General features: G+C 43.1%; 1 protein-coding gene across 9 annotated transcripts in view; it reads right to left on the bottom strand.

Moving 5' to 3' along the window:
• ANK3 (ankyrin 3) overlaps positions 1-26,332 on the bottom strand; it is a 775,194-nt gene that overhangs the window by 36,529 nt on the left and 712,333 nt on the right. For 5 of the 9 annotated variants that reach the window (XM_047762801.1, XM_047762799.1, XM_047762798.1 and 2 more), the window contains 8 exons: positions 22,058-22,269; positions 20,191-20,398; positions 18,472-18,568; positions 17,503-17,731; positions 16,614-16,739; positions 15,742-15,864; positions 13,953-14,034; positions 457-531 (listed from right to left, as the gene is read on the bottom strand). In XM_047762801.1, the coding sequence (XP_047618757.1) occupies positions 457-531; positions 13,953-14,034; positions 15,742-15,864; positions 16,614-16,739; positions 17,503-17,731; positions 18,472-18,568; positions 20,191-20,398; positions 22,058-22,269 (1,152 nt within the window). Of the gene's footprint in view, positions 1-456; positions 532-2,504; positions 9,006-13,952; positions 14,035-15,741; positions 15,865-16,613; positions 16,740-17,502; positions 17,732-18,471; positions 18,569-20,190; positions 20,399-22,057; positions 22,270-26,332 lie in introns of those variants that run through there. The other 4 variants (XM_047762796.1, XM_047762795.1, XM_047762794.1 and 1 more) reach the window with 4 other exon arrangements.

A 26,332-nucleotide genomic window follows, 5' to 3' on the forward strand; every position in this document is an offset into this window, starting at 1 on the left:
ATGCACAGGAAAGCACTGAAAAACACAGTGTACAAGAAATTATCTGTGGTAAACTCTGGGTAGATAGAGTTATGGGTAATAAAGTTTTTTTCCTTACTGCGTTTTTTTTTTTGTTTGTTTAATAAACTGTGCGAGTTCCCATCGTGGCTCAGGGGTTAACGAATCCGACTAGGAACCATGAGGTGCGGGTTTGATCCCTGGCCTTGCTCAGTGGGTTAAGGATCTGGCTTTGCCATGAGCTGTGGTGTAGGTTGCAGACGTGGCTCAGATCCTGCGTTGCTGTGGCTCTGGCCTAGGCTGGTGGCTACAGCTCCAATTCGACCCCTAGCGTGGGAACCTCCATATGCCGTGGGAGTGGCCCAAGAAATGGCAAAAAGACAAAAAAAAAAAAATACTGAACTGCTTGTGAAAAAGACAGATTAGGAAATGCTTTCATTCAGGCGTATAGGTACTTACCTGTCCAACTAAGTCCCAGGTGATCAGCTACTATTGCCATCCTGATATCTGTCCGTTCACATGGACTCTGTGGACCTACGATTTACAATTTCTTAATTAAAATAATCGTCAAGAAAGAGAACGGTACTGGAAAATTGCTTTTAGCAGTACGAAGATTTTACAGAGAGACTAATGCTAACACTGTACACTTCAATGTGTCCTAATCGCCTACATGAACACTTCTCTTTTCACATGGCTCACTTGACTTTCACCTGCATCAGGCCAGATGTCAGACTACATGGATGCTCAATGTAATGGAATTCAACATGCTGACAGGCTAGCTAGTTTACAAAAAGTCACAGAAGTGTCGTGTTGGTGAAAACACCACGATGGCCTTTCAACATCTGTGCTTTGACTCTGACAGAATCATATCCATGAGCACATTAAAGAAGAAAAAAAAGAGTTGCTCATCTTGAATGACACCGAAATCTTCCAGCATGCGTCCCTGACTGTCTACAGTGTCGCTGGGTTAAAAGGAAGAGAGAAGAGAGACAGCACACACAGATGACAATGACAGAATGAGAAACTACGGTTAAGTCACTCCACAGGCAACCACGACAGTTCATGCACTAGGGTCTACGCGTTGGAAAGTGTTTACAAACTACGCTTGTTCTCCAGGATGTGAGCAAAGAGTGCTCGAGAGACCTGACTGCCTTCATTCTCACCAGTCCTCCTACTGCTCCTTTTCTCACTGCCGGCCTTTTCACTCTTTGATTTTAAAGGTGCTGCCTCTGTTTTCTTATCTCTAGCAGACTTCGTTGTAACCGAAGGCTGGCCACCCCGGGAAGTCTCGGACAACGACGTGTTTCTTGAGGTACTGTCTTCCTCATCGGACACCTCGGACTGCATCTTTTTGTCTTCTTCCGAGAGGCGGTCCACAAGCTTTAAGGTCTCACCACTAATTCCCTTAAAATATTCAATGGAATGTTTACATACTTCCTTAAGCTGACTTTTCCTAACTTTAACAGTGGTGGTGGTGGTGGTGGTGGTGGTAGTGGGGGTGGTGGAGGTGGTGGGGGTGGTGGAGGTGGTGGTGACACAGGTGGATCTTACCTTTACTGGCAACTTGGATGGAAGCTGTTTGGCCCTGCCTTTCTCTGGCTGCCCTTGCTTCTGTGTGGCACACGGTTTTCTAAGTGAACCCGTGTCATCCCTGTGTGTGTCTTTCACTGGAATTCTAGACTTTACATCTACACATGAAGAAGCAGTAAGGGTTTTGGTTTTCTCCGACTGACTAGCCTGCTTCATTTTACTCACGTTAATGTTTGGCATATGATTTGGTGGCAAGAGCTCTTTTGGTGAAGTGGCCTTTATGGGAAGTTTGGATTTTCGCCTAATCCCTATTGATTCCTTTGCCTTTTGCTGCTCTCCGAGAACCTTCTGCTTATCTCTTACACAGTGTCCTTGCAGAACCCCTGTCTTTTTTCCTGGTGAGCTTCTCACTGGATTAGCTTTCTTTGTGGTACAAGTGGGTGCAGAATGTTCTGTCAGAACTACGTGACTTGTAATGTTATCTGTCTGTATGGTGGCAGAATCCAAATTGTTGTTGTTATTAAAGTTATCTCTTTGAAAATCATGTTTGTCCTGGGGCCTAACGCCCGTGAGGCTATTGGCTGTGTTTGAAATCACTGTTATAGTTTCATTCTCTAATCCCTGACCACTGGTCATCACAGCTTCTATCTTATCTGTCACTTCGCCAGGGCCTTCTTTCTTCATGGTCATGGTGGATGCGGAAATTCCCATTTTTATAGGCGTGCGCAACTTGGGGTCAACTTTAGAGGCGTTAGCGGCCGCCGCTGCTTTCTCCTGGGAGCCACTACTGGCCGTGCCTTCCTGACACTCTCCGCTGGTCAGGATGCTGGGCTGAGGTTCCACTGAAGGTGCCTCTACATTGCTCTCTACATTGGTGTCTACAGTGGTGTCCCCTGCCTGTGGCTGTGGTGTGGCAGTGACCATACTTTTATCCCCTTCCCCCTGGTCCCCTGACTTCCCTTCAGAAGTATGCTCACCAATCTGGAAAAATTGGAGCCTCTCTTCAACAAAATCCCTCTTGCTCATGTCAATTGCACCACTGCGAGTCATCTCAAACATTTTCCCTTCGTGAAATGGGAAGGGGTTGGGCTCACTAGTTGGGGTACTTTCGTCAGTTGGCGTGCGGGCCGGCGTTGTATCGGGGGTGGTGGCCGGAGAGCGGTCTTCCACAGCCAGACCAAAGGGCTTACTCTCATCTTCCCGGGACTTGCTGTCATAAACGTCGTCATCCCCTCGGTTGTTAGACCAAGGGTCAAAATCAAGACCTTTGGTGGCTACTGTTTTGAAAGGAGTGGCAAATTCTTCGTCTACTTTGTAACTGAAATACGTATCGGGAAACACTGACCGGTCAGGATGTCTGCCTTCTAGGGTGAAAAACTGGGCCCCTGACTTTGGATCAGTCTTATCGGAGCTCTTTTCAGAGGAAGAGCTTCTAGGGGGTGGCTTCTCTTCGTCTGGTCCCACCCTCCCCTCCTCCTCCTCGATAACCTCCAGTTTGCTCTGGCTAAAGGAGCGGTCGGCTGGTTTCAGAATGCCCTCCGTGTTCCAGATGTCTTTCTTCACCTCCAGGGTTTGACTCGGGAGTTTAGAATCACTCTCGGTCAAGCCGTCGTCTTCATCCTGCAGGTCGTAGCCATCCAAGGAGTCGATCTCGGTGGCATCTGTATCGTGAGAAAACTCGGCTGTGGTGGCAATGGAGCACTCGGTGATGGACTGGTCATTGTTCCCGTTCTGGGCAGTTTCATTCTGAGGCGAGTCAAGGCCAAGGCCAAAGTCGTGCTCTTTTCCAGATCCGTTCACTTCCACCAGGGCTTTCTGGTCAGAACCCTTCCCGGTAGAGGTTTTGGGTGGGGTCCTCTCTTTCTGCTCATCATCCACGTCCTTTAACTTGAAGGTGTACTTCTTGACGGGGACCGGCTGGTAAAGGGACTCGTCATCACTGGAGTCGCTGACGTCTGCCCCCGGAGGGACAGGCGAGGGTGGCTGCACTCGGATGACTGGCTCAGCCAGCTGGTCCTTGTCATGTTCGTCTTGGAGGCTGACCTCGATCAAGTCAACCTCTCTTTCAGGGAGGTGAGGATGTTTCCTATCGGACTCCACTGGGTCTGCGTCCAGTGGTGGAGGAGGGGGAAATTCAATGTAGGCCACCCTGTTACTTTTGGGTCTTTGGCTGGAGTCTTTGCTCACATCGGGAGGTGCCTCCCGCTCGATGGCTGCAGTCCCCTCCGCCGCAGTCGGCTTTAAGGAGGCCGACTTGGCCGGCTCCTCCTCCTCAGATTCCTCGGAAACCTCGGGAATGGGGCTGGGCTTGCCTGGGATGTAAGCTATAAGCGAGTCTGGTGTCTTAGACGTAAATTCATAACTCACTTCCTCTGAGCTGGGCGTTTCTGGGGTCAAGGGGCTCTTCCCCGAGCTGTCTAGAAAGGAGACTTGCTCTAGGGTATCATCTTCTGGGCTGCCTTGGGGAGAAGGAGGTTGCTTTTGCTGTCTGGTTGTGTAAAAGGCCCCCCTGGTCTCCTGGACTGTCTTACATTCCTGACTTATGATTTTTTTCACACCCCCTTGCTGTATCTCCTTTTCGTACTGCTTCCCCACCTGGACAAAGCTGACATAGACAGGTAGAGTTCTGATCTCTTTACCCCCCTCTGTCTGGGCTAGTGGTGCAGCTTTTTCCAGTCCATCAATGGGACTGCGGTCAAATACATCACTAGAGGGTGATTCCTTTCCTGGGCTGAACTCTAAAGAATCAGGAGACTTGATCGGGGAGACCTCAGTTTCCTCGAAAGGCGGGCATAAGCCTACATAACTCTGATGTTTGGACACTTTGCTGATTTCTGAATAGGTCACTTTTTCCTTGTCTATCGAATTAAAATGCTGGGTCTCAACTGTCTCTTGACTCATTCTCGACTGGGATAACTTTGGGGACAGTTCATGTTTTGGAAACACCGGCGGCTCGAAAAAACCATCGGGGATGTTAGAGGTGGGCGTCGTCCGTTCACCGGCCACCCTGACGGGGATGTGGGACACCGCCGAGCTGTCGCTTCTCCTGGGAGGTTGGTCAAGAGATCCACCTGGACGCTCCCCTTCTTTAACAACGTATTCCCTATATAAGACTTTTTTGGAGGGAGATTTTACAGTCATTTCCTTAATTTCTGAGAGAGAGCCATTTGTTAACAATGTGTGTTCTCTCTCAGTCACAGACAAAAATGCATCCCTTTGATCGACAATTTTACTCTCGGGGTGACCTGCGTGATTCTCTCTTACATCGTGAACAAGTACATGCGAAAGTTTCTCTTTCTGCGGCTTATTATTTGGGGCTCCGGAACTTTCCCACGTTCTAAAGACCTTTTGGTCCCATGGTCCCTTAGTGGCTACATCGGAAGTTACATGACAGGCCAAGTCTTTAGCCTGCTGCTCAGAAAAAGAGTCAGGCATCACTTTACTTGACATTTCAGGTCGCTGCTTTTTCACATCATCAGAGCCAGAATCATTTACAACAATCTCATTGCTCTGGGCATGCTCATCTTTAGCTTTTAATACCATGAGATCTTTGGGCGCAGAGCCGCTCTCATCGGAGGCCTTCTGTGGTTTCTCTCTAGCAAACACTTGGTAGACAGGTAGCTTGCTCTCCTGGATTTTTTTAACTGGGATTCTGGACTGGCCCTCAGGCTTCTTGTCTTCTTGAGAAACGTCCTTACTTTTGGCCTGGGCGCCTTGTTCAAATTTTAATCTGATGGAACTGAGTTTAGATTGTTTGAGCTGAAACCCAGACGGGGGCCCTTCTGGTTCCTTGCTCTGTGAGATACTGGCTTTGGCTTCCTCGGTGGCCTTGCTGTCCTCGGTCTGTTGGGAAAGAACCGTCTCGGGGCTACTGGGCGGGCTGGCTGCGTTCCTCTCGTCGGCTTTGGGGCAGCCTTCTCCGTCGCGGCCAGGCTGCCTCGCCTTGACCCACTCCTCACTGGACGCCAGCAGTGCTTTTTCAGGGCTGCTCCCGGGAGGGCTCTGGGATGAGTATTCTTTGCCATTTCGAGGGCGGGGCTTTTTCTCTGGGGACTGCAGTTCATCGTTGAGCTTCTCTGTTTTGTCACGAAAAAACTGTGACACCTCGGTCAGTTTCTCTTCAGCTTCCTTCACGGTCCTGTCCACCCTATCTTCGTATATCAACTTCTCTCTACCTCTCTCTAATCTGTCCTCAGCCAAGCGCATCCACATGGCCTGTTTGGGACCACTAGCATCAGCAGGGTAGTGCAACACTGCCACTTTATCAAAATGCTCATCTTTAGACACTTTACCTACACCATTTTCAGACACATCTTTATAGACTTTGGAGAGAATTTCTTTTGGGGGGGCAGTGACTACTTTTTCTCTGGGCCGCTTATCAGACCCCTGTAACTCTGAACTAGGGGGTCCTGCATGGTCTGTAACCGATTCCTCAGTATCAGATTGAGACACATCTAGCTTTTCTGACAGAAGCATTTTCTCAGCAAACCTGTACGACTCCCCTCTTAGTTCTGACAACTCATCGTCATGGTATTCTATTGAGTGTTGACTCAAAAGCTTCAATGTTTTATAAGAGTCATCAGATATGAGTTGAGCAGAACTAGGGCGACTATCTTCTTCTTGGGACACAGGAGTGTTTACTCTGGAAGATTCCAGATAAGAAGGCAGGGACTCTTCAGCAGTGAGTTCTTCTTCTTCTTGCTGACCCTGTTCCTCTGGACAAGGAAAAGCATCGTGTTTTTCTGGCAGAAAATCTTTTAGGTTAATATCTGCCCGGGATAAGTCTTTCTGATAGACATACATTTCCTTTTCTGGATGCTTTTTGGTTTCTCTAATAATGACTTCAGTGGGCTCAGCTTGGTTACCTTTTTCGATGTGGACTTCTATTATACGCTCCAGTTTGGGTTTCATTTGGTGGTCCTTCTCTGCATGCTGGGCTGAGGTTTCAGCAGCAGACCTGTGTGCGTCTGGAGACACTGTGGACTTATGTTCAAACAGACCTGCCAGCTCTTTGGAAGGGTCCCGCCCGGACTGGAAGGCCTTCATGATGTCATGGACCGACATGGTTTCTTCGATCCTCTCAGAGGCACCTTCACTACCTGGCGGGGAATGATAAACCATTCTGGTGGTGGTGGTGATGTGAGTTTCCTCCTTCACACGCATGCCTTTGCCCAGAACCCGACCGTGCTCATCTTCCTCGCCACTGGCTTTTATCTGAAAGGCTTTGACTTTCTCCTTAATGGTGGAAGGGGTGGGCTTTGGTTCCAGCTCCACAAAAGGAGGTGACGGTTTGGGTGACACGGGCTCCTCGGGTTGGGAAGGTGGAGCATCTCCGGCCGAGGGCTCGTAGCTCCTGATCACGTGAACCACCTCAGTCCTCGTTTCGGTAATGACCGGGGGGATGGGGACGTCATGAAAAAGCGGTTTGGGGCCAGTGCTTTCAGCGCTCTGGGGGGCCGAAGGTGTTTTCTCACTTCTTGTCTCGAAGCCGCTGTCTGACAAGGGGCTCTTATCTTGGTCGTGCTGGGAAAAGTCATCTGGAGACTCCAAAATAGTATCCGTTCCGAAAAAGGAATCGGCCATCTTACACAACTCCTTCTCGGAGGTGGAAGGCCTCATGGAGGCTGGAGGCATTTTGAGTTTGTGTTCCTGCAGGGCGATGGCGGGCTTTAAGATCCTTTTCTGTCTCTCTTCCCCATCCTTTTTTACGTCCTCAAACTTGTACTTCAGGTTGGTCAGAGAACTGCTCCCGATGTCGTTTGTCAGGTAGTCGATGACTTTGGTCAGGTTGTAATCCTTCTCGGAGGCGGCCTTTGCCTTGACTTGCACTCTCTCGGGCAGAGATGGAGCAGGACTCGTGGGCGCTTGCTGTCTCGCTTCCCTTATTTCTTCTGAGCTAAATTCTATCCAGTCGTCTTCGGGAGAATGTCCTTTGTCACTCTTGGGTGATTTGGGGGGTCCCTTGTCCTCTACACAGACGTCCTTTTTAAGGATCTCACTAACTTTCACCAGGTCTTCCTTGACTTTCTCAACAATTTTGAAAGGTTCTTCGTCATCGATCCTCCCTTCCTTGGGGAGTTCGGGTTGGAAGGGCTTCTCCTCGGGCACGTCGGTCTGGAGGATGGCCGTCATCCGCATTAAGTCCTCCTTCATCTCAGCCACGTCTTTCAATATCTCCTGGCTGGAAGAGAGAGAAGACGGCGTGGACAGCTTAAGGGCAGACGGTGCAAGGAACAGAGATGACTTAACTGGAGATGCAGTTCGAGGGAAATGGGGCTGGGGACGGGTCTCCGTAGCCAGTGTTTTAACGGGCGACAGCAAGGCTGCTGCCGATTTGGTGAGCGAATTAGAGTCTGGGAGTTTCTTGAACGCTGGTTCTGGCAAAACACTGACCACAGAGTATACTGGCACTGTTATTACTGATGAAGTTACAGATGAGGTAGTTGCAGATAGTGACGACCCGAGGGATGTGTAGAGTGCACTGGCAGAAGGAGTTCTTAGAGCCTGAAAAGCTGATGGTGCTGGAGAAACAAAGGACCTGAGTGGGGAAAAGGGCATTGCTGTGGTGACAGGGTAGGCTTTCTCAACCGTGTCGGGGGCTGCATTAAGCACGGAGCTCACAGAGTTTGTAGCCGTGGAAATTTTTTCCTGGAACGTGGCAGTGGCTTTGCATCCATTCATTAAAGTCGAGGACGATGGATATTTCAGAGGGGAAATCGACCCGTTGACTAACACTACCTCGGCAGGTCCAGGCATCTGTTTCACGGGCGACGAGAGAGAAGAGGCCATGGTGACTTTAGCGGCTGAAACGACATCAACTGTGGGTTTCGCCGGAGATACCACTGACTTTAGAGGTGATGATATCAGAGGTGCTGCAGATGTAATAATGGACTTAAATGGCAGGCTGGAGGAATACATATTAATGTTGGATTTGGGGGAGGCAGGGGGGGTCATGGTAATGGATGACCTCTCCAAAAGGGACCCTGCTGTTGTCACCGGAGAGGTTCGAGGGGAAAATGTAGAATTGGATGCCAGCCCTTTTAAAGGCGAGGCCTCTGTGACCGTGGGGGCTCTAACCAGGGTACCAGAGGAAACTTGGATATTGTAGGGAGACTGTGATACCACTGTTTTTATTGGTGAAGAAATTGTCCGAAAGGATCTAATTGGAGATGCCACGTCACTAATGGATTTCACGGAAGATGTAGTTGATGCGCCTAGCGTGGATTTGATTGGCGAAGGAGTTGAAACGGACCATATTGATTTTAATGGAGAAGCTGATGGCGTATTAGAGGAAGAGCTTGATAAGGAAGTGAAGCCTGACTTGGCCGGCCCGGGCACTGTGATCGGAGCTGTTGTCCAGGACTGGTATGGTCTTGTAGAAAAGAATGGCTTGTATGAGTAAGTGGTGGGGAGGGATCTTGTTGCTCCTGCACTCCGTTCAACTGTTTCTTAAATTGTAAAATGAAATCAAACACAAAAATCAACAAAAATGGTTGAGAAACAGAGAGACCAGAGAAAAAAATTGGTCAGTAAACTTTGAAATATTACAAAAGCAAGTACAACTGTTTGCATGATTGAGAATGGAAGAGGCAAAGGAACAATTAAGAGGGGAAAATAAATTTCTACAGACATAACGAATCCAAAGTTCAAAATAAAGAACACAGAGCAATGTGAAATGAAAGACAAAAAAGCACATTGCAACCAAAGAGGCCAACAATGAAAAATTAAAAAACACGAGGAAAGAATTAATGATGAGAAAAATAAAACCACAATGGAAAACTGTTCCCTTACTTCCTATTGACTTTCTTATGTGCTGGTTTTGAAATATCAGTAGCTGTTCTATTTTGCCTGTATAGGAACATGTTTGTTTTGTGCAACCATATAACCCTCATTTTAGGAATTTCTAATGTTCCCTCTCCTTGGACTTTTCGGTGATACGGATTGCACCTACGAAGAACCATATCAATGTGCGTAGCTATACAATAAATGTCTGAAACTCTTTTTTTAGAAATTCACTCAAGCCTATTTCATGCAGACTCCAAAATAGCTTTTAAGTGACAGGCAACTGATGTGCAAACTGTGAAGCCACTGGCTTTTAAGTCTGTATCTTCCATGCACAATTCGGTTATGCTTCACACCCATAAAAAGCCAATAAGAGCAAGAAATTTTCTGAGTAAGAATGTTAAAAGAAAAAAAACAAAAAAAAAAAACAAAGAAAAGGAATGTTTGCATTTATCTTTTCCATGCAGTATATTCCTTTTGGTGAGAAAAAAAAAGGAAAATGTAATATGAAATGATTTTAGAATGCATATGTACACACACACAAAGGGGGAAAAAAACCAGAACTATGGTTCATGGTTACTATAAGCAAGCCAAGCAACTGAAAACATTTTCTCATGCGCGATAGATCATGGCAAACGGGCCAAAGAAGTAATACAGTTCTTATGCCATATTATGCACAATGTATAGACTTTAAAAAACACTTTCACAAGAGCATTTCGAAAGAAGAGTACACTTTTTCCATGAGATGTGGAGTCTTGGTACCTTTTGAGATTTTAGGAAAACATTTAATACTGCATATTAAAAATCCATCTGCAACTAAATATATCCATGTCTGGTGTTGCCTTCATTGTGGATAAAAGCACACAGTTTATCTTAGTTATTTTTCATAACCCATTAGACTTTTAATTCTCAAAAGGTATCGGGGAAGGAATTTAAAAAGCGTAGTCAGATTTTTAACACCCTGAATGTAAGGAACTACAGGGGGATACAGTCTTTATCTGTCTATTTATTTCATCAATGTCAAAGGTAACGATTCTGGTGCCATCCCGGAATAGTCATGGGATTCACGGATACCCCAAACACGGGAGAAGTCGTGAGGCAGACCTACCACTAGGAAAGGTGGATGTCATACCAGCATTCCTCTGGCAGGGGGACAAGAAACACAAATGAGGAACGCACACTCACAGGAGAAGAGCAAACACACTTGGTCCCCTTTCCTTCTACCAGACTAAGAAACAAACCGAGCTGGTCACAGAGGTTTGGAATGCCTGCCAAGGGCTAGTGTTCTATGTCAAGGTTGAGTACAGTCTCGCTCCCAGAAAGCACTGGTTCAGAGTAAGAGTGAAACGTGAAGAAGGAATGAGAATCAGCTCCATCTTTATGCTCCTCTTGATGCTGTGCTGGTGCCACTGCTACCATCCAGTCCTTGGATTAGCAGCTACTCCCACAAGAGTGAAGATTTTCATTCCTAGTGTACATTTAAATTCAAACATTCAGAACAGATCCTTTTCTAGGCTTACACATTATCCTAAAGACAACTGGAAAATTCAGGGAAAACTCACCCATTCATTACTCGTCCTGGCCATAATTCTCAATATCGCATTGCTTAATTGTTTGGGAAATGCCACACAGTGGATGGAAGATTTGGGGGATTCCTTCCATTGGGAGACTCGGGCTTGGTTCAGTATCTCAAGAGCACTAATTGAGGTCGTTATTTTTATTTTATTTACTTATTTATTCTGAGGTCGTTATTTTTATTTACTTATTTATTTTGAGGTCGTTATTTTTAGAATGACCAGAAGCTGCCGAGGCTTCTCTCCTTCACCACTGAAGTCTGGCTCCACCAAGCAGAGATAGTCTTCTGAACCATGTCTATGGTTTTAGACTTTGCACGAAGCAGCCAATGTTCTGATTAGTTACATTTTATGCTTTCATGATAGCTTTTTTTTTTTTTGTCTTTTTATGACTACACCCATGGCATATGGAAGTTCCCAGGCTAGGGGTCTAATCAGAGCTGCAGCTGCCAGCTTACCCCACAATGCAGGATCTGAGCAGCGTCTGTGACACCATAGCTCACGGTACTGCTGAATCCTTAACCCACTGAGCAGGGCAGGGATCAAACCCGTGTCCTGATGGATACTAGTTGAATTTGCTACTGCTCAGCTCAGTGGGAACTCCCAATGATACCTATTTTTTGATACCCGTTATAACAAAGGGAATTTCTGGATTTCAGTCACTGAATTACACCAGAATCTTTTCTTTGGTGGTATAGGGAGTTTGGAAAAGACAAGGAAGGTGGGAAGAGTTGCATTCACTTGGAGTTCTAGTGCCAATTCAGGGGCCATAACATTTCTTTAGTTTTTCTTTTAGTTCCTTTTACTTTTTCCCATTCTTTCATCTACCACCACTATGCTTCTTCTCATAAAACAGGGAAAAGTACCCTCTTCCTTCTATCAAAAGTCAAGAAAGATAAACTACAGATACCTTAACTGAAGCTAACCAAAAAATTAGCTACACTTTTAGAAGTGGGAAGAATTCAACGGACTTAGCACACACACCTGACCTCACAATTCATCTCTTTCCTAAATACTTGAGGGACTAAAATCAGATAAGAGCTTGCCTGCCCAGAGCTACCCATGACCTCTGGTAGCTGATCCACAGAGCCTGTCTAAAAGCTCAAGGATGCTGCCTGGGAATCCCAACCAGCTCCATCATGAGAGCCTTAGCTCTGGGGCTAAACAGTATCCCAAGGAAAACTCCCCAGAGATTTACTTGTACTGAAAAACCATCTGGTCACACACACACACACCCCACTTCCCTGCGTCATAGCATAATGGGAGTTAATGTCAACCCTTTATGGTTTTGGAAAGATTTAGACATTTATGCTAAAGGCAAATAGACAGCTGGAAGAATATTCCTGAGTGTGGTAGGGTTTCATTTCTCTTACGCTGCCCATTTGGTGTTTGAATATAAAAGTTTCCCTAGTATGTACTCAAAGAGACAGACTGGGAGTTTGGGGTTAGTAGATATAAACTATTCCATTTACAATGGATAATCAATGAGGTCCTGCTGTACAGCACAGGGAACTGTATCCAATCACTGGTAACAGAACATGATAGAAGATAATATGAGAAAAAGAATGTATATATACATATATATAAACCTGGGTCACTTTACTGTAGAGCAGAAATTGACAGAACACCATAATCAAATACAATAAAAAATTTTTTTAAAAAAAGGCTATGCTGGAGTTCCCGTCATGGCGCAGTGGTTAACGAATCTGACTAGGAACCATGAGGTTGCGGGTTCGATCCCTGCCCTTGCTCAGTGGGTTGACGATCCGGCGTTGCTGTGAGCTGTGGTGTAGGTCGCAGACGCGGCTCAGATCCCCAGTTGCTGTGGCTCTGGCGTAGGCTGGTGACTACAGCTCTGATTGGACCCCTAGCCTGGGAACCTCCATGTGCCACGGGAGCTGCCCAAGAAATGGCAAAAAAGAAAAAAAAAGAATTAAAAAATAATAATAATAAAGAAAGAAAAAAGGCTATGCTAAAACCACCTGAGCTAAGTCATGGAATAGTTTCTGTCTGTGTGTTTAGTAGGCTAGGTTGGCCCACAGAAGCAGAAATTCAGGAAAGATGGGGAATACAACACTGCAGTGCTTACTGGTATGCTTCCAATCCTCCCCAAATTCACGTAACTGGGAGTGATGGGAAACAGCTAGAAATGATGCATGCATTTAAGAATAATTTTCATATAAATCCCCCTCTGATGGTTAAAGTGGCACCAGGCAACATGGATCTGACACACCTTCTACCCTCAGCACCCGTACCCCCTGTTGGTGGAGGGCATTATCTCCATTATCTCGAGGGCTGGAGTCATCACCTGAAGTGATGCCCATAAGGATGAGGGAAGCAGAGAGGGGGAGACCCAAAGAGAGAATGAACTGGCATGACTCAATGAATCTCTGCCCTGATATCTGCACGTCCATTAACAATGAACCAAAACCGTCATCGAGAGAAGAAAAAGCTTTCACGAGTCTCATGAAGACCAGCCTTAGAGTTGATATTTAATAAAAAGTAGAGGGAAAGGGAAAGAGAGAGGGAGGAAGGAAACAAGAAATTAGTAAAACAAGTGCTACCTCAAGAAGGTGGGAAAATATAGTTCTTGCCAACTGGGAAAGGAATAAGGACTAAGATATAATAACCTACCTATATTAAGAAAAATGAGATGATGACGAGAGTTACGTTGTCATCCTTTACATCACCCTACATATGTGAAAGTAAACATTTTCTCTTTTTGGGCACAGCTTTAAAGCAACATGAGTACAACATCATCTCCTAGCATAGTTAATAATCCGAGTGAAACCAAGGTTTTTCAAAGTCAAGTAATAGAAGTTTCTTATTTTTAAAAAAATAGCTGATGGCTATTAAAAAGTCTTTTAAAGCTATGCTCGGGGGGGGGGGGGTTATACCTCACATCTCCAACTCTGTACAATATATCACTTAAGTCTTATGATAGTTTTCCTACAGGCAATTTTCTTTTGCCATTGGGTTTTCAAATGACCTCAAAATTCAGGTGGTATAGAAAAAATGTCTCTTCTTATAAAAATCCACAAAGATTAGTAAGTGCATTAGGAAACTCACTCATTCCAGGCTCAGTCAAGTAGCTGTAGCGCTTACGTAAAGCTAATGATGCAAAGGTCTGTCGTCGTTCTGTTTTCTCCATCTGGAAAAGAAAAAGAAAAGAGAGACTATGTCCACCCTCCCTGTGACACTTTCATCCTCTCAAAACATTTGGTGAACTAGCATGTTGATGTCTGGTTTATCCTTATTTTTCGTCTTACGGCTTTTCCTATGGTGGTTCTACAACCCCACCCCAATGTCTTAACCAAAAAACCATCACTTAGCAAAATATAAGCGCACCAACACAGCAGACTACAGGGAACTACAAATAAAAGACGAGCATTACAAAGACTTCTGATGCCGAGCAGTAAATTTCCCCAAATTGGTTCGTATTGAAAGCACATACATCACAATGTACACTCATTCTTTGTGAGTACATTCAAGGAAAAAAGGCACACAAAGTTTATTACTCTGATTACTGTTGTTGTTTGTGTTAATAGGCATAAAGTGTAGATGAGGCGATTAAAAACAGGGTAATGGTTTTATTAAGAGTAATGTTACTGAGCCTTAAGACCACTGATTCTATTTATTATTACTGAGGTGTGAGTTTTAAAAATCCAATGATGATAAAACTTAGAGAATTAGGAGCTAACTTACAAGGAAAAATTCGTTTAAAACTTATTTGAGTAATCATACTCTTAAAAAGTGGCCAGGATAAATTTCTTTAAATAGAATATCAAATACTTATCTATGGCCATTGAGCACATATTTTATAGTATATAAAACTATAACATTTCATCTATTAACCATCTTTTTTTTTTTTTTTTCAGCTGTACCTGCAGCATATGGAATGTTCCGGGCCAGGGATCAAATTTGAGCTAGAGCTGCAACCTATGCCACAGCTGCAGCAACACCAGATCCTTAATCCATTGCACTGGGCCAGGGAAAGAACTGGCAGTGCCACAGAGATAAGCCGTGTCATTAACTCACTGTACCACAGTGGGAACTCCTATATATTAATCATCTTTGATTTTAAAGTTATAACAATAGATACTAGTTGAAAATATGCCCCAATGTATATTTATACATGCCAGTCCATCACACTTAAAAATGCTTAAAGAACTTTTAAAACCATTAGCCAGATTATAATTCTATTGAATGGACTGAAGTACTCTTCTGTATATGGGGAAGAGTAAACTATTCTTTAAGAAAAAAATACATATCATTTACCACATTTAAGCTAGGATCTGCAAAAATATAATACGTTTCCCACACTTTAGCCCTCTGCAACTTCTTTTCTACAGATTCCATCCCTATTCTATCTCTGATAGAGTAAAAGCAGAAGTGGTCATATTACCTCATCATCTGGATCTGACTCTGTCTCCTTTTGGTTCCAAGATGCATTGCAGAGACAAGGAATATTGTAATGGGCAGCAGGGAAAAGAATATCAGGATATGAAAAGGACTAAGTAGGGAGCACAAAAATGCAAGCTGCTTTAGAAAGCAAAGCAAATCAAAAACCAACAGCAACAAAAAAAATCAAGAGCTGTACATCCATGGCAAATTAAAAATGTGGCGTTATCCGCGAGCATAAAAATCTATGAACTGCCAGCAGAAGCAATAAACAGGACTCCATCACACAAATCAAAAGAATCTGACACCACAGTCACAAGACTACACAAAGAGACTAATAAAACTTGGGTTTCAAGAGCTTTCATCATGTTACAAAGCATTCCTTAATGGCATACCGAAGGCCCACCTCTTCAAGACCAGGGAAGGAAAGTGAAAATAAATGAGTATTAAAAGATACCTTCTTGTGTGCTGGCAGAGTGATGTTTAAGTTGCAGACAGCTGTTTGAGGCAGGCCTTTCGTCGTCTTTGGTTCTTTCAGGAAAGATAGACGACCACAGGGCTCTTGGCTGGTGTCTCTAATCTAGAAGAATTTCGGTAGTTGACAGTTACAGAAAGAGACTTTTCTGAGGATTCCTGTCTGTATACAAGTTAAGCATGTTTGTTTTATGGAGCCCTTTTCAAGAGGCAGGGAGAGTTAAGGAAAAAGATGAGAACAATTATATGTCAACAATGTAGTCACATTAAACTTGGCCAGATTTAGAATGGCCAGTTCCTAGTATAAACACAGGAATGATGTGTCTGCTTGTCTTATCCTGACAGTGCACTGTACAGTCTGGCTTATGTGCATTTTCATCCTAATAATATTTTCAAAGACTCATTTTCAGCAACAATAACAACAGCAAGTAATAATAAAACAATTCTCCTATGCCCTTTGGTCCTCTGGAGAAGAAGTTTCCTCCAGAATGTCCTTCGGCTCCACTGGAAATAGAGATGAAACCTGAACATTCAATCTGGACTTCATCCATTATTTGCTTGACATCCAGATATGAGGCCTTTTGTTATTCTAGACTGCTTGGTCTTACAAACATGCACTTAAATATAAATGATTATTTGGCTCTTTAAAAGGTAAAGACTCTTTGGACTAACTGTAAAGCTTTCCTGGCTCAGAAGTATACTCAGGTAGAACTAGGACAAAATCTGACCTTGTGTGTATGAATGCAAGTTTGGTGGGATACTGCAAACTGAATCATGAGAACCTTTTTTATTCTTTATATGAGCATTAAAAAAAAAATACAATAATCCACAGAGTCTCAGTGGAAGGTGATTTACCTTGATGGAAAAGGGCAGTCTGTTCTCTTTGAAAGCATAAAAATTAAAAACAAGCTGCTGTCCTCCTTTGGTGAGTGGAGCCAGGTTTCCATAACAATCAACATAAATAGGTTTTCCTTCCAGGACCTTTTAGAGTAAAAAAAATACATAGTTTAATGTTACTTTCAGGGGAAAGAATTTTGAGATTTTTAAGTCATGGAACATTGAAAGACTGACATGTTTCTATGTCACATTGGTCTCCTAATATAGGAAATTACTTCTGTGGTGCTATTTGCCACAAAAATAATGCTCTTGGTTCGTCATTAGGAGTTGTGATTAGAAACTGAATCACGGACATGTACAAGACAGAATTATACATTTATTTCTATGCTGGCAACTTTAAACATGTTTGCAAAAGTGCCTGATGTCGATCACTTTAATCTAGAGAATTTGCAATTTTTTTTTTCAGCCTCCCTCAGAGCATAATGGAAGTTCCCAGGCTAGCGATTGAATCTTAAGCAGCTGTGGCAATGCTGGCTCCTTAACCCACCATGCCACAGCAGCAACTCCTTGAAAGTTTGTTTTTTCTGGACTCCTAAATACTTTTCTGATCCCGAGGGTTGACAAAGCAAAATCATGGTATTGTGTATAGACAGTAACCATGAAAATAAGATAAGTAACCACAGGAAAATGGCACCACGACTTAGACTCATGGGTACTATGTTTTAACCAATTAAGACAACCTCAAAGATACTTAAAATAATTTGAAAGTGGATCTGTATCAGCTTTTTAAAACAAAAACTAATGTCAGCCATACTTGACATTGACAGTAGGTGCTGTGTTATGACCTCAAAAATAAAACTCCTGATCTGGACAGAGAAATTGAATGAACTTGATGTGAGCAAGGTACCTCAATATCTTTGCTTCTTGCAACTTCCTCGAAGTTCTCTTGCTGCTCTAAAGTTTTGTCCACTTTATCATCGGTCATACAGAAGCACCGCAGTGAGGATTCTACAGGATCATTCATTTTGGCAAAAACAACAAACTTGGCCATATATGGAACACATATTAATTCTCTGTACAGTTGTGTGGCTAACCCCACGGTTTCTAGAACTTGATGGCAGTCTGCAAGCCAAAATCTGAGAAAGACAAAAATGAGTATAAAAATGAGGTAATTTCTAAGCCAAATCTTAAAAAAAAATACCATTAAAAATGAGTATGTATGAGAAAATTAATGTGTATATATATGTATATATATATATATATATGTACACACACACACACACACACACATATGACTGGGTCACTGCTGTACAGCAGAAATTAGGACACTGTAAATCAACTACCCTTTAATTTAAAAAATAAGAGTATATAAAGGAACTAAGCCAAAACTTAACTTGTCCATTTAAACAAACAGCAAAGATGTTTGCTCTGTTTATCAAACACAGAAACCCTACCTTATTATGTTATAATTTTGCTAAGAAAATGCTAAGGATTTTTTCCCTCTATTTTCTTTGCCATAAAATTCTTGTTCCTTTCTTATACATACTCATGATAAGCCTTCCTGTCTATTCCTGCCTCAGAGCTTAATTTCTTACTTTATCATTGGAAGGAATAAGAGTTGTAGAGGGAAAAATGGGAAAGGGAAATCCTATCAGTTTTTATGAACTGCTAACAACTTCCACTGGCAGTAGCACGCTTACCACCTTATAGTGAAAACTGGGTAAAATGTGAAATTCTAAAGTTAAATCCAAGTGAATTTAGAATTTCGGAGTTATGCCCAACCTCGCCATCAACATTTTAAAGAATAATAATGTTTACTTTCCAGAAGGTAATGAGACTAATTCCTAGTGATTTTTGGAATCTTTCATTTTCATACCTGGCTGAAACATTGGTTGTAAAGGAGACACAATCCTTTATAAATGTCAAAGGAGTAGTTCCTGTGATGTCTTCCCACTGAGCCGGCGATGTGCCCCCTAAGAGAACAATAGCAGAGATGTGGACTTTATTAGGGGAGATGCTCCTTATAAAATTTTTATCATCATCCTATTCTTTCTGTACAGTTAGTAACTTGCACAACTTCTAATACTTTGAAGTAATGACATGTACTAAAGGTAGTTTTCCTCTCTACTCTCCTTTTATACTTTTACCAGCTTAGAGTGATCTCCTTGTAAGATAATTACTATTTGGAATTCTCTGGTGGTGCAGCAAGCTAAGGATCTGGCGTTGTCACTGCTGGGGCTCAGGTTACTGCTGTGGTGTGGGTTCGATCCCTAGGCTGGGAAATTCCCAGTGCCATAGGCAAGGCCAAAAAAAGGATAATATTAGATTAGAAAAAAAATTATTTTGTTTGGAGACTAATGAATGGTTTAAACTTGGGGCACACAAGCTTAAGCCATTCATTTTAAGCCACAATTTTAAGTGCTTTTTATGAGTATAAAGATTTGTTGTTTCAGATCGATAATATAATCCTTTTATTTTTTTTTAAAAGGCAAGAAGAACTTTCAAGAAAGTTAAGAGGCAGCTCATTTTAGTATATCTGAATCACTTTATTTTCCAGGCTAAGAGGGGAACCAGCCATTAAAATTATTGTTCAGTTCCCGTTGTGGCTCAGTGGGTTAAGAATCCAGCATAGAGTCTGTGAGGATACAGATTCAACCCCTGGCCTTGCTTAGTAGGGTGAGGATCCAGCATTGCTGCAAGCTGCAGCATGGGTTGCAGATGGTGGGGCTCGGATCCAGTTGCTGTGACTGTGGTGTAGGCTGGCAGCTGCAGCTCCAGTTCAGCCCCTAGCCTGGGAAATTCCATATGCTGCAGGTGCAACCTTAAAAACAAAAAAGAGAAAAAAAAAATTTAATTTTAAAAATAAATTACTCTTCAGAAAACAACAAACAAAAAACCTATCTTAATCTTGGACTTTAAAAGTTACGTTAGGGAAGTTCCCTGGCGGTGTAGTGGATTAAGACCCCGGCATTGTCACTGCTGTGGCGCTTGTTCAACCCCCCAGCCTGGGAACTTCCTCAAGCCTTGGGTGCAGCCAAAAAAAAAGCCAGGTTAATCAAATGATGAACTGGCTCGGGGTTCCAGGTGCTGATCACAAGCTGGGTTCCCCCTAGGCCCTATATATTCAGTCTACTGGATTACACTTGTGAACAGAGTTAAGTGAGAAGAATCAAGGACTCACCCTGCTCCTTCCTACCCCTGGTGCTCTGTGGGAGCCTCTATTTTCCCCACAGTCCATTTAATTTCCTGCAGTCCAAGGGGGCTGCCAGGTCTATTACCTAAGTCACTAGGCGATTACCTGATGCTCTGGTAGATTCAATAAAACCCTCAATAACCTTAACAAAAGCACTCTTCCTAACACTAATCTGAATAGCAGGAAAAGTAGTATCCCTGAATTTCCAATGTCATGACATCAGCATCTTAAAGAAGTAATTACAGGGAGAAGAGAGATGAGGTGATGGACAAGTGAAATGTTTTACTCTTTTTTTCCCCTACTCTGATCATGTTGGCGGGGTGTTGAAAGATTATCTATCTCTGTACAGAATCTCTGCAAATGCTAACATCAACAGCAAGTACAGCCACAACGGAGGCAAACCTGTAATGCTACACAGAAGGCGCAGATTGGGGGTGGTGTCTCCCTTGTACCCATTGGAAGCGCCCTCCCCAGAGGGCGGGGGTACTGGAATGGTCATCGTGATGGGCTTATGGAATTTCCTTCTTCTTGGCTCCACAGTGACAATTGGGCTGAATGTTGCTTTGTTTCCAAGGATCTTCTTCACGATTTCATCAGGGACAGGCTGGGCCTAGAGACAGAGAGAGCACCTTACATGAAAGTGGACATTTTTCTTTTTCTCTTTCTCAGAATGTTGACCTTTTTTTTTTTTTTTTCTTTTTTGGGCCACCCCACAGCATATGGAGTTCCCAGGCCAGGGATCAGATCCGAGTCACAGCTGTGGCAACGCCAGATCCTTAATCCATTGTACCGGGCTGGGGACTGAACCTGTATCTCAGTGCTCCCAAGACATTGGCAATCCTGTTACACCACAGTGACAACTCCCAAAACTTCACTTATTGATTGAGGAGGGGAAAAAACCCCCTCAACAACCACCTTCAAAATGTCTTTCATTTTCATCCTTTCTCACTATATCAGGAAGGCATAAAACACCAACAGAAACAATCTAACCCTGGAGCTGGCCAGCCTGATTATGTCCCCAGCAAAACACAGATAGCCTGGGCTCCCATGAGAAAGAGAGAAGGAATCAGATCTCATAGCAGAGAAGCCTTGGAGTCTAGTCCAAATGACCACAAACACTGAGTCCAGTATACTTCACACCTATGCAGGGTACGCGGTAAAACATTACAGAGGCAACTTACACCCCTGCAAAAAGTGAGGTTTCCAGAGTTAAGAAACAAAAGGGTATACAAGAGGTCAAAATCAGCTCTAGCCTATCAAGCCTAAAATTCTTTCTTTTTGTTTCTTTGCTATTTGGTAAAATATTCAGTATGGGAGACAGTGGAGAGGAACTTCAGAGCACTGAAACGTAAGGTTAGTCTCTTGAGCACAAAATGTTTACTGAATTTTAGTGCCAAAGGTTTACTGAACAAATGTAAGGTAGTCTTTTTAGCACAGAATGTTTATTGAATATGGGAACTATTCCTATATGAATTAACAACACAAATTAAGTTATGTCAGGTTATTTTTCTTATCCAATGACAAAAAAGTACTGGAGAAGTTCTAACCAAAATGGACACATACAAGAAAGACCCTGCTTGCCAAGCTTTTCAGCCAGCTTTCCAAACCAAAACAAGTTCCAACTAGTTTGGATAGAGCCCAGCATTTATGATTTACTTCAGTTGAACGAAAATTTGAAAGCTTACAAATCACCATTACTGATTTTTATGATGTGGCGTATTACGAACCAAATCAAGTATGGTTTGTTTCTCTAATAATATATATGTGCTCTTTGGTGTGCTGCTACTCTGCATGCTGAGTCCAATAAACCAGTGGTTAAAAAAATGATCTTTACAGTTCCCTCTTCGGCACAGCGGGATCAGTGGCATCTCTGCAGTGCCAGGACACAGGTTCGATCCCCAGGCTTGGAACGTGGGTTAAAGGATCTGGCAGCTGCAGTGTAGGCAGTAACTGTGGCTTAGATCTGATCTCTGGCCTGGGAACTCCATGTGCCACAGGGCAGCCAAAAAAAGAAAAAAAAAAAAAAGATGTTCCCCAGGAACCAAGTGATAGGTCTCAACAGAAAAACCATAAAATATGTACCTTACTTGATAAGCCACTAAGCTAATTTGACACTTGATACTCTTTTATTTAAAGCAGGCTAATGATTCCTCAAATGCTGTGATTAGCAACGTATCATTAGGATGAGTCCTGAGCACAGGTCTCCATACAGAACATGCTCTCGTGCTCGCTGCGTGCACCAAGGAAAACAATGTTTCGTGAACATTACCTGGAGGCCCACTCGAATTCTTTTGGTTAAAGCACCCTCTGGGAAAGAAGCTTGGACAAGGGGCACAGTGGTGCTGCTCAGAATGCCACCTTCGGGACCAATCTGGTTGCTTTCCTGCTTAATCCGTGAAACCACTGCAAAATACTGCGGGAAATCCTTAGTGATAATCCTGCAGATACGCTTCTTCCCTAACTCTTCTGGGCTATCAAGTTCTGAAAAGAGAAATGAATGAAAAAAGCCATGAGAATAAACCTACTCATACAATATCCTGAGTCAAGCAGACGTGTAACTTTGACTACAGTTCTTTAGATTTAGTAGTCTAAATGGATTTTTTATGATAAAGAGAAAACCACAGTGACCTCAGTATCAAGCATCGCAGTGATGTTATAAAGCTATTCATGTAGAGTATTTGTAGACAACTATTTCTACTGAAGAGGAATAAGCATCTTCAGAAACTGGCATTTCACCACATCTGGACAAACTTCTATGCTTCAAGAAGGGATACTTTAATTCTGTGATTATTTGCAATAATCTGCCCACAAGCTGCCCAAAGTAAGAATGAGTCAGAAAAAAGTAGAGCCCCACAAGAAAGGGAATAAACATTTCAGCCTGTCTGAAAGGCTCTAGAACTTTATCAGAAAGCTCCTTTAAAATATTTTTAAGTTACCCAAAGGATGTGTACCATCAGGACCAACTGCTGTCTGGTCCTCAGTGGCCCTTAGGTATCAAACTCAACCTGTTCACAAGTGGTCACATCTTCTTCGCTTTGGTCCATCCCCACACCTACTTCTTGCCTTGCAGCCCTCACTCTGATGGAGGGTTTATACTCTTCCCAGTCCTCCAGTTGAACAGCAATGACTGACTTTTCTTTGCACTTCACATCTAAAGGTCAAAGTCCAATTGATTCTATTTTGGAAATGGCCTGCTCTCCAGCCACCCCCTTATTCAGACCATGTCTCCACTTGCCTAGGATATGAGAGTACCCGCCCCGTCACCACCTCCCCTGACTCTGGTCCACCTCCTCTAGTGCAGCCAAACGGGGCTCCTTCAAAGCCCAACTCCATGCAGAATTCTGCTAGGTTTCATTGAAAGAAATGATTTCAAAAATCTTACAAAGTAGTATTTGAGCCTAGCCAAGTATTTTGGAAAAGAGGATTTGTGAGGGAGAATTTATCTTATAAGATTTAAAAACAGGAGTTCCCATTGTGGCTCAGTGGTAATGAACCCAACTAGTGTCCATGAGGATACGGGTTCAATCCCTGGCCTTGCTTAGTGAGTTAAAGATCTGGTGTTGTGATAAACTGTAGCGTAGGTCACAGATCCTGCATTTCTGTGGCTGTGGCATAGGCCAGCAGCTACAGCTTGATTTGACCCCTCGCCTGGAAATTTTCATATGCTGCACATGTGGTCCTAAAAAGCAAAAAAAAAGAAAAAAGGAAAAAAAAAGCTGAAAGTATCACAATAAAACAGTTATAGAGAGATGTATAAGAATATAAGAAATACAGAAGAACAGAAAAATAGGTCAGGAAGACAAAAATAGAGAATCAAGAAATAGATTCAACTTTATATATGTATATACATATATAGTATATTTGAGGGGGGTTTTTTTGGTCTTTTTAGGGTCACACCCACAGCGTATGAAAGTTCCCAGGTCAGAGATCAAATCAGAGCTACAGCTGCCAGCCTCCACCACAGCCACAGCAACTTGGAATCTGAACCACGTCTCTGACCTACACCACAGCTCATGGCAACACGGAATCCTTAACCCACTGAGTGAGGCCGGGGATCAAACCTGCATCCTCATGGATACTGGTGGAGTTTGCCACTGCTGAGCCACAGTGGGAACTCCTAGTACATTTGTAAGTCCATATATCTGCTTTTATATGTGTATCATATATTTAATATACTTAGTTATACATTTAAACTTCAATTCAGTCGGGGAAAGACAGTTTACTTAAAAGCTGGTGTTGGGAATTCCTATCGTGGCTCAGTGGAAATGAATTCGACTAGTAACCATGAGGACGCAGGTTTGATCTCTGGCCTTGCTCAGTGGGTTAAGGATCAGGTGTTGCCGTGAGTAGTGGAGTAGGTTGCAGACTTGGCTTGGATCCTAAGTTGCTGTGGCTGTGGCACAGGCCCACAGCTGTAGCTCCAAATCAACCCCTAGCCTGGGAACTTCCATATGCCACGGGTGCGGGGCCTAAAAAGCAAAAATAAATAAATAAATAAAAGATGGTGTTGAGGTAACTGAAAATATATTTGGAAGAACAAAGCTAAATCACTCTCTCTCTCATATATTAATCAAGATCCCAGCTGGACAAGAGACTTAATTACCTAAAAAGTGAAAATATTACCCTAAAAAAATCAAGAGAATATCTTTTAGCCTTGGATAGGGGAAACTTTCCCATTTAAAATTGGACACCTAGAGGCCTAAAAAGCAGTTTTAACTCTATAAAAACATAAAACTTTCTATGACAAAAATAGTAAACCTGAATGACAAAAGCTAGGCTGGGAAAGATACTAGCCACACATGACAATAATATGCTCAATACCAATGGCAGCTACACATTGATAAGATGACAGGAAAGCTGATAGAAAATGGCAAACTCTAGGAGTTTTCATCGTGGCTCAGTGGTTAACAAACCTGACCAGTAACCATGAGGTTGCGGGTTCAATCCCTGGCCTTGCTCAGTGAGTTAAGGATCCATCATGGCTGTGAGCTGTGGTGTAGGTCACCGATGCGGCTCGGATCCTGCATTGCTATTGCTGTGGCTGTGGCACAGGCTGGCAGCTACAGCTCTGATTTGACCCCTAGCCTGGGAACCTCCATATGCCACAGGTATGACACTAAAAGGGCAAAAAAAAAAAAAAAAAAAAAAGAAAAAAGAAAAAAGAAAATGGCAAACTGTATAAACAGACAATTCACAGAAAACAGACAATAAACATATTAAAATGTTCAAACCTAATAATTTATACGAAGACACCAATTCAAACAAGATACAGTCTCCTGGCACACCCACCTCCTAGTAAGGCTATAAAATAAAGGGAAAATTCCCCAGCTTCAGGGAAGGCTGTTGGTTTTGTTTTTTTCTTTGCTACTCACATAAGCCTCTCTTCATACCCTTGATACATACAGCACATGCCCTACCATCCCTCACTATGAACATATCTGCCTCCTTTATCAGACACAGGCTGAGGCGGTGGAGGAAGCTAAATAGAAATTTGTACAATCTAAATAGAAATTTGTAGAATGGCAAAACAGATCAGTGACATCTTCTCATTTTATAGATTCACCACCACCAAATTAATTGTCAACTAGGAGAGAAACAGAGGTCAACAAGATCAAAAATGGAACTGGAGGAGTTCCCACTGTATTTCAGTAGAAACAAATCTGACTAGCATCCATGAGGATGCAGGTTCCATCCCTGGCCTTGCTCAGTAGGTTAAGGATCCAGGGTTTCCACGAGCTGTGGTGTAGGTTGCGGACACAGCTCAGGCCCCGTGTTGCGGTGGCTATGGCGTGGCCGGCAGCTGTAGCTCCGATTTGACCCCTAGCCTGGGAACTTCCATGTGCTGTGGGTGCGGCCCTAAAATGACCAAAACCAACAACAACAAACAAACAAACAAAACAACAACAACAACAACAACAGAATCTTGGTCCTTTTTTATTTTTAAATTGGCCACACCCACATCATATGGAAGTTCCAAGACCAGGAATCAAATCTGACCTGCAGCAACAACATATACCAGAGCTGCAGCAATGCTGGATCCTTAACCCACTGCACCACAGCAGAAACTCCTTAACAGGCACTTTAAAGATAAGCCTCAACCTCAAGGAATACCTAATGTGTGGATTTTAGGCATTAGAGTCTCAAATGCACCATTTTTTAAGTAGGATTGTACACACATCACCTTCCTGAATTATTCATATTTCCTCTGATGAAATGGAGAAAAGATGTTTTCCCTTAACCAGATTACTTTCTGTACATATGCGTACTTAAAATACTTTTAAGTTTTTCCCTCTGAGAATAAAAGTTAATAGAAATGTAAGAAGACAAAAACGATTATTTAAATAGTGGTTTATATAAGAGCTAGAGTTGAAGGCGAGGCTATTACACTCTAGAATATCTATGTAAATAAGAAAATAAACAACGCAGGTAGTAGGAAAGTGTGAGGAGGCAAGACGAGGAGGTGAAAACCAGTCAAGTCACTATAGAATTCTTATGACCTAAAATCTGTTCCAGGACTTTACTGGCCATCAATAGACAGAGGTTA

Source organism: Phacochoerus africanus, chromosome 15 (assembly GCF_016906955.1).
Source record: "Phacochoerus africanus isolate WHEZ1 chromosome 15, ROS_Pafr_v1, whole genome shotgun sequence".
In the NCBI taxonomy this organism is placed as follows: domain Eukaryota; kingdom Metazoa; phylum Chordata; class Mammalia; order Artiodactyla; family Suidae; genus Phacochoerus; species Phacochoerus africanus.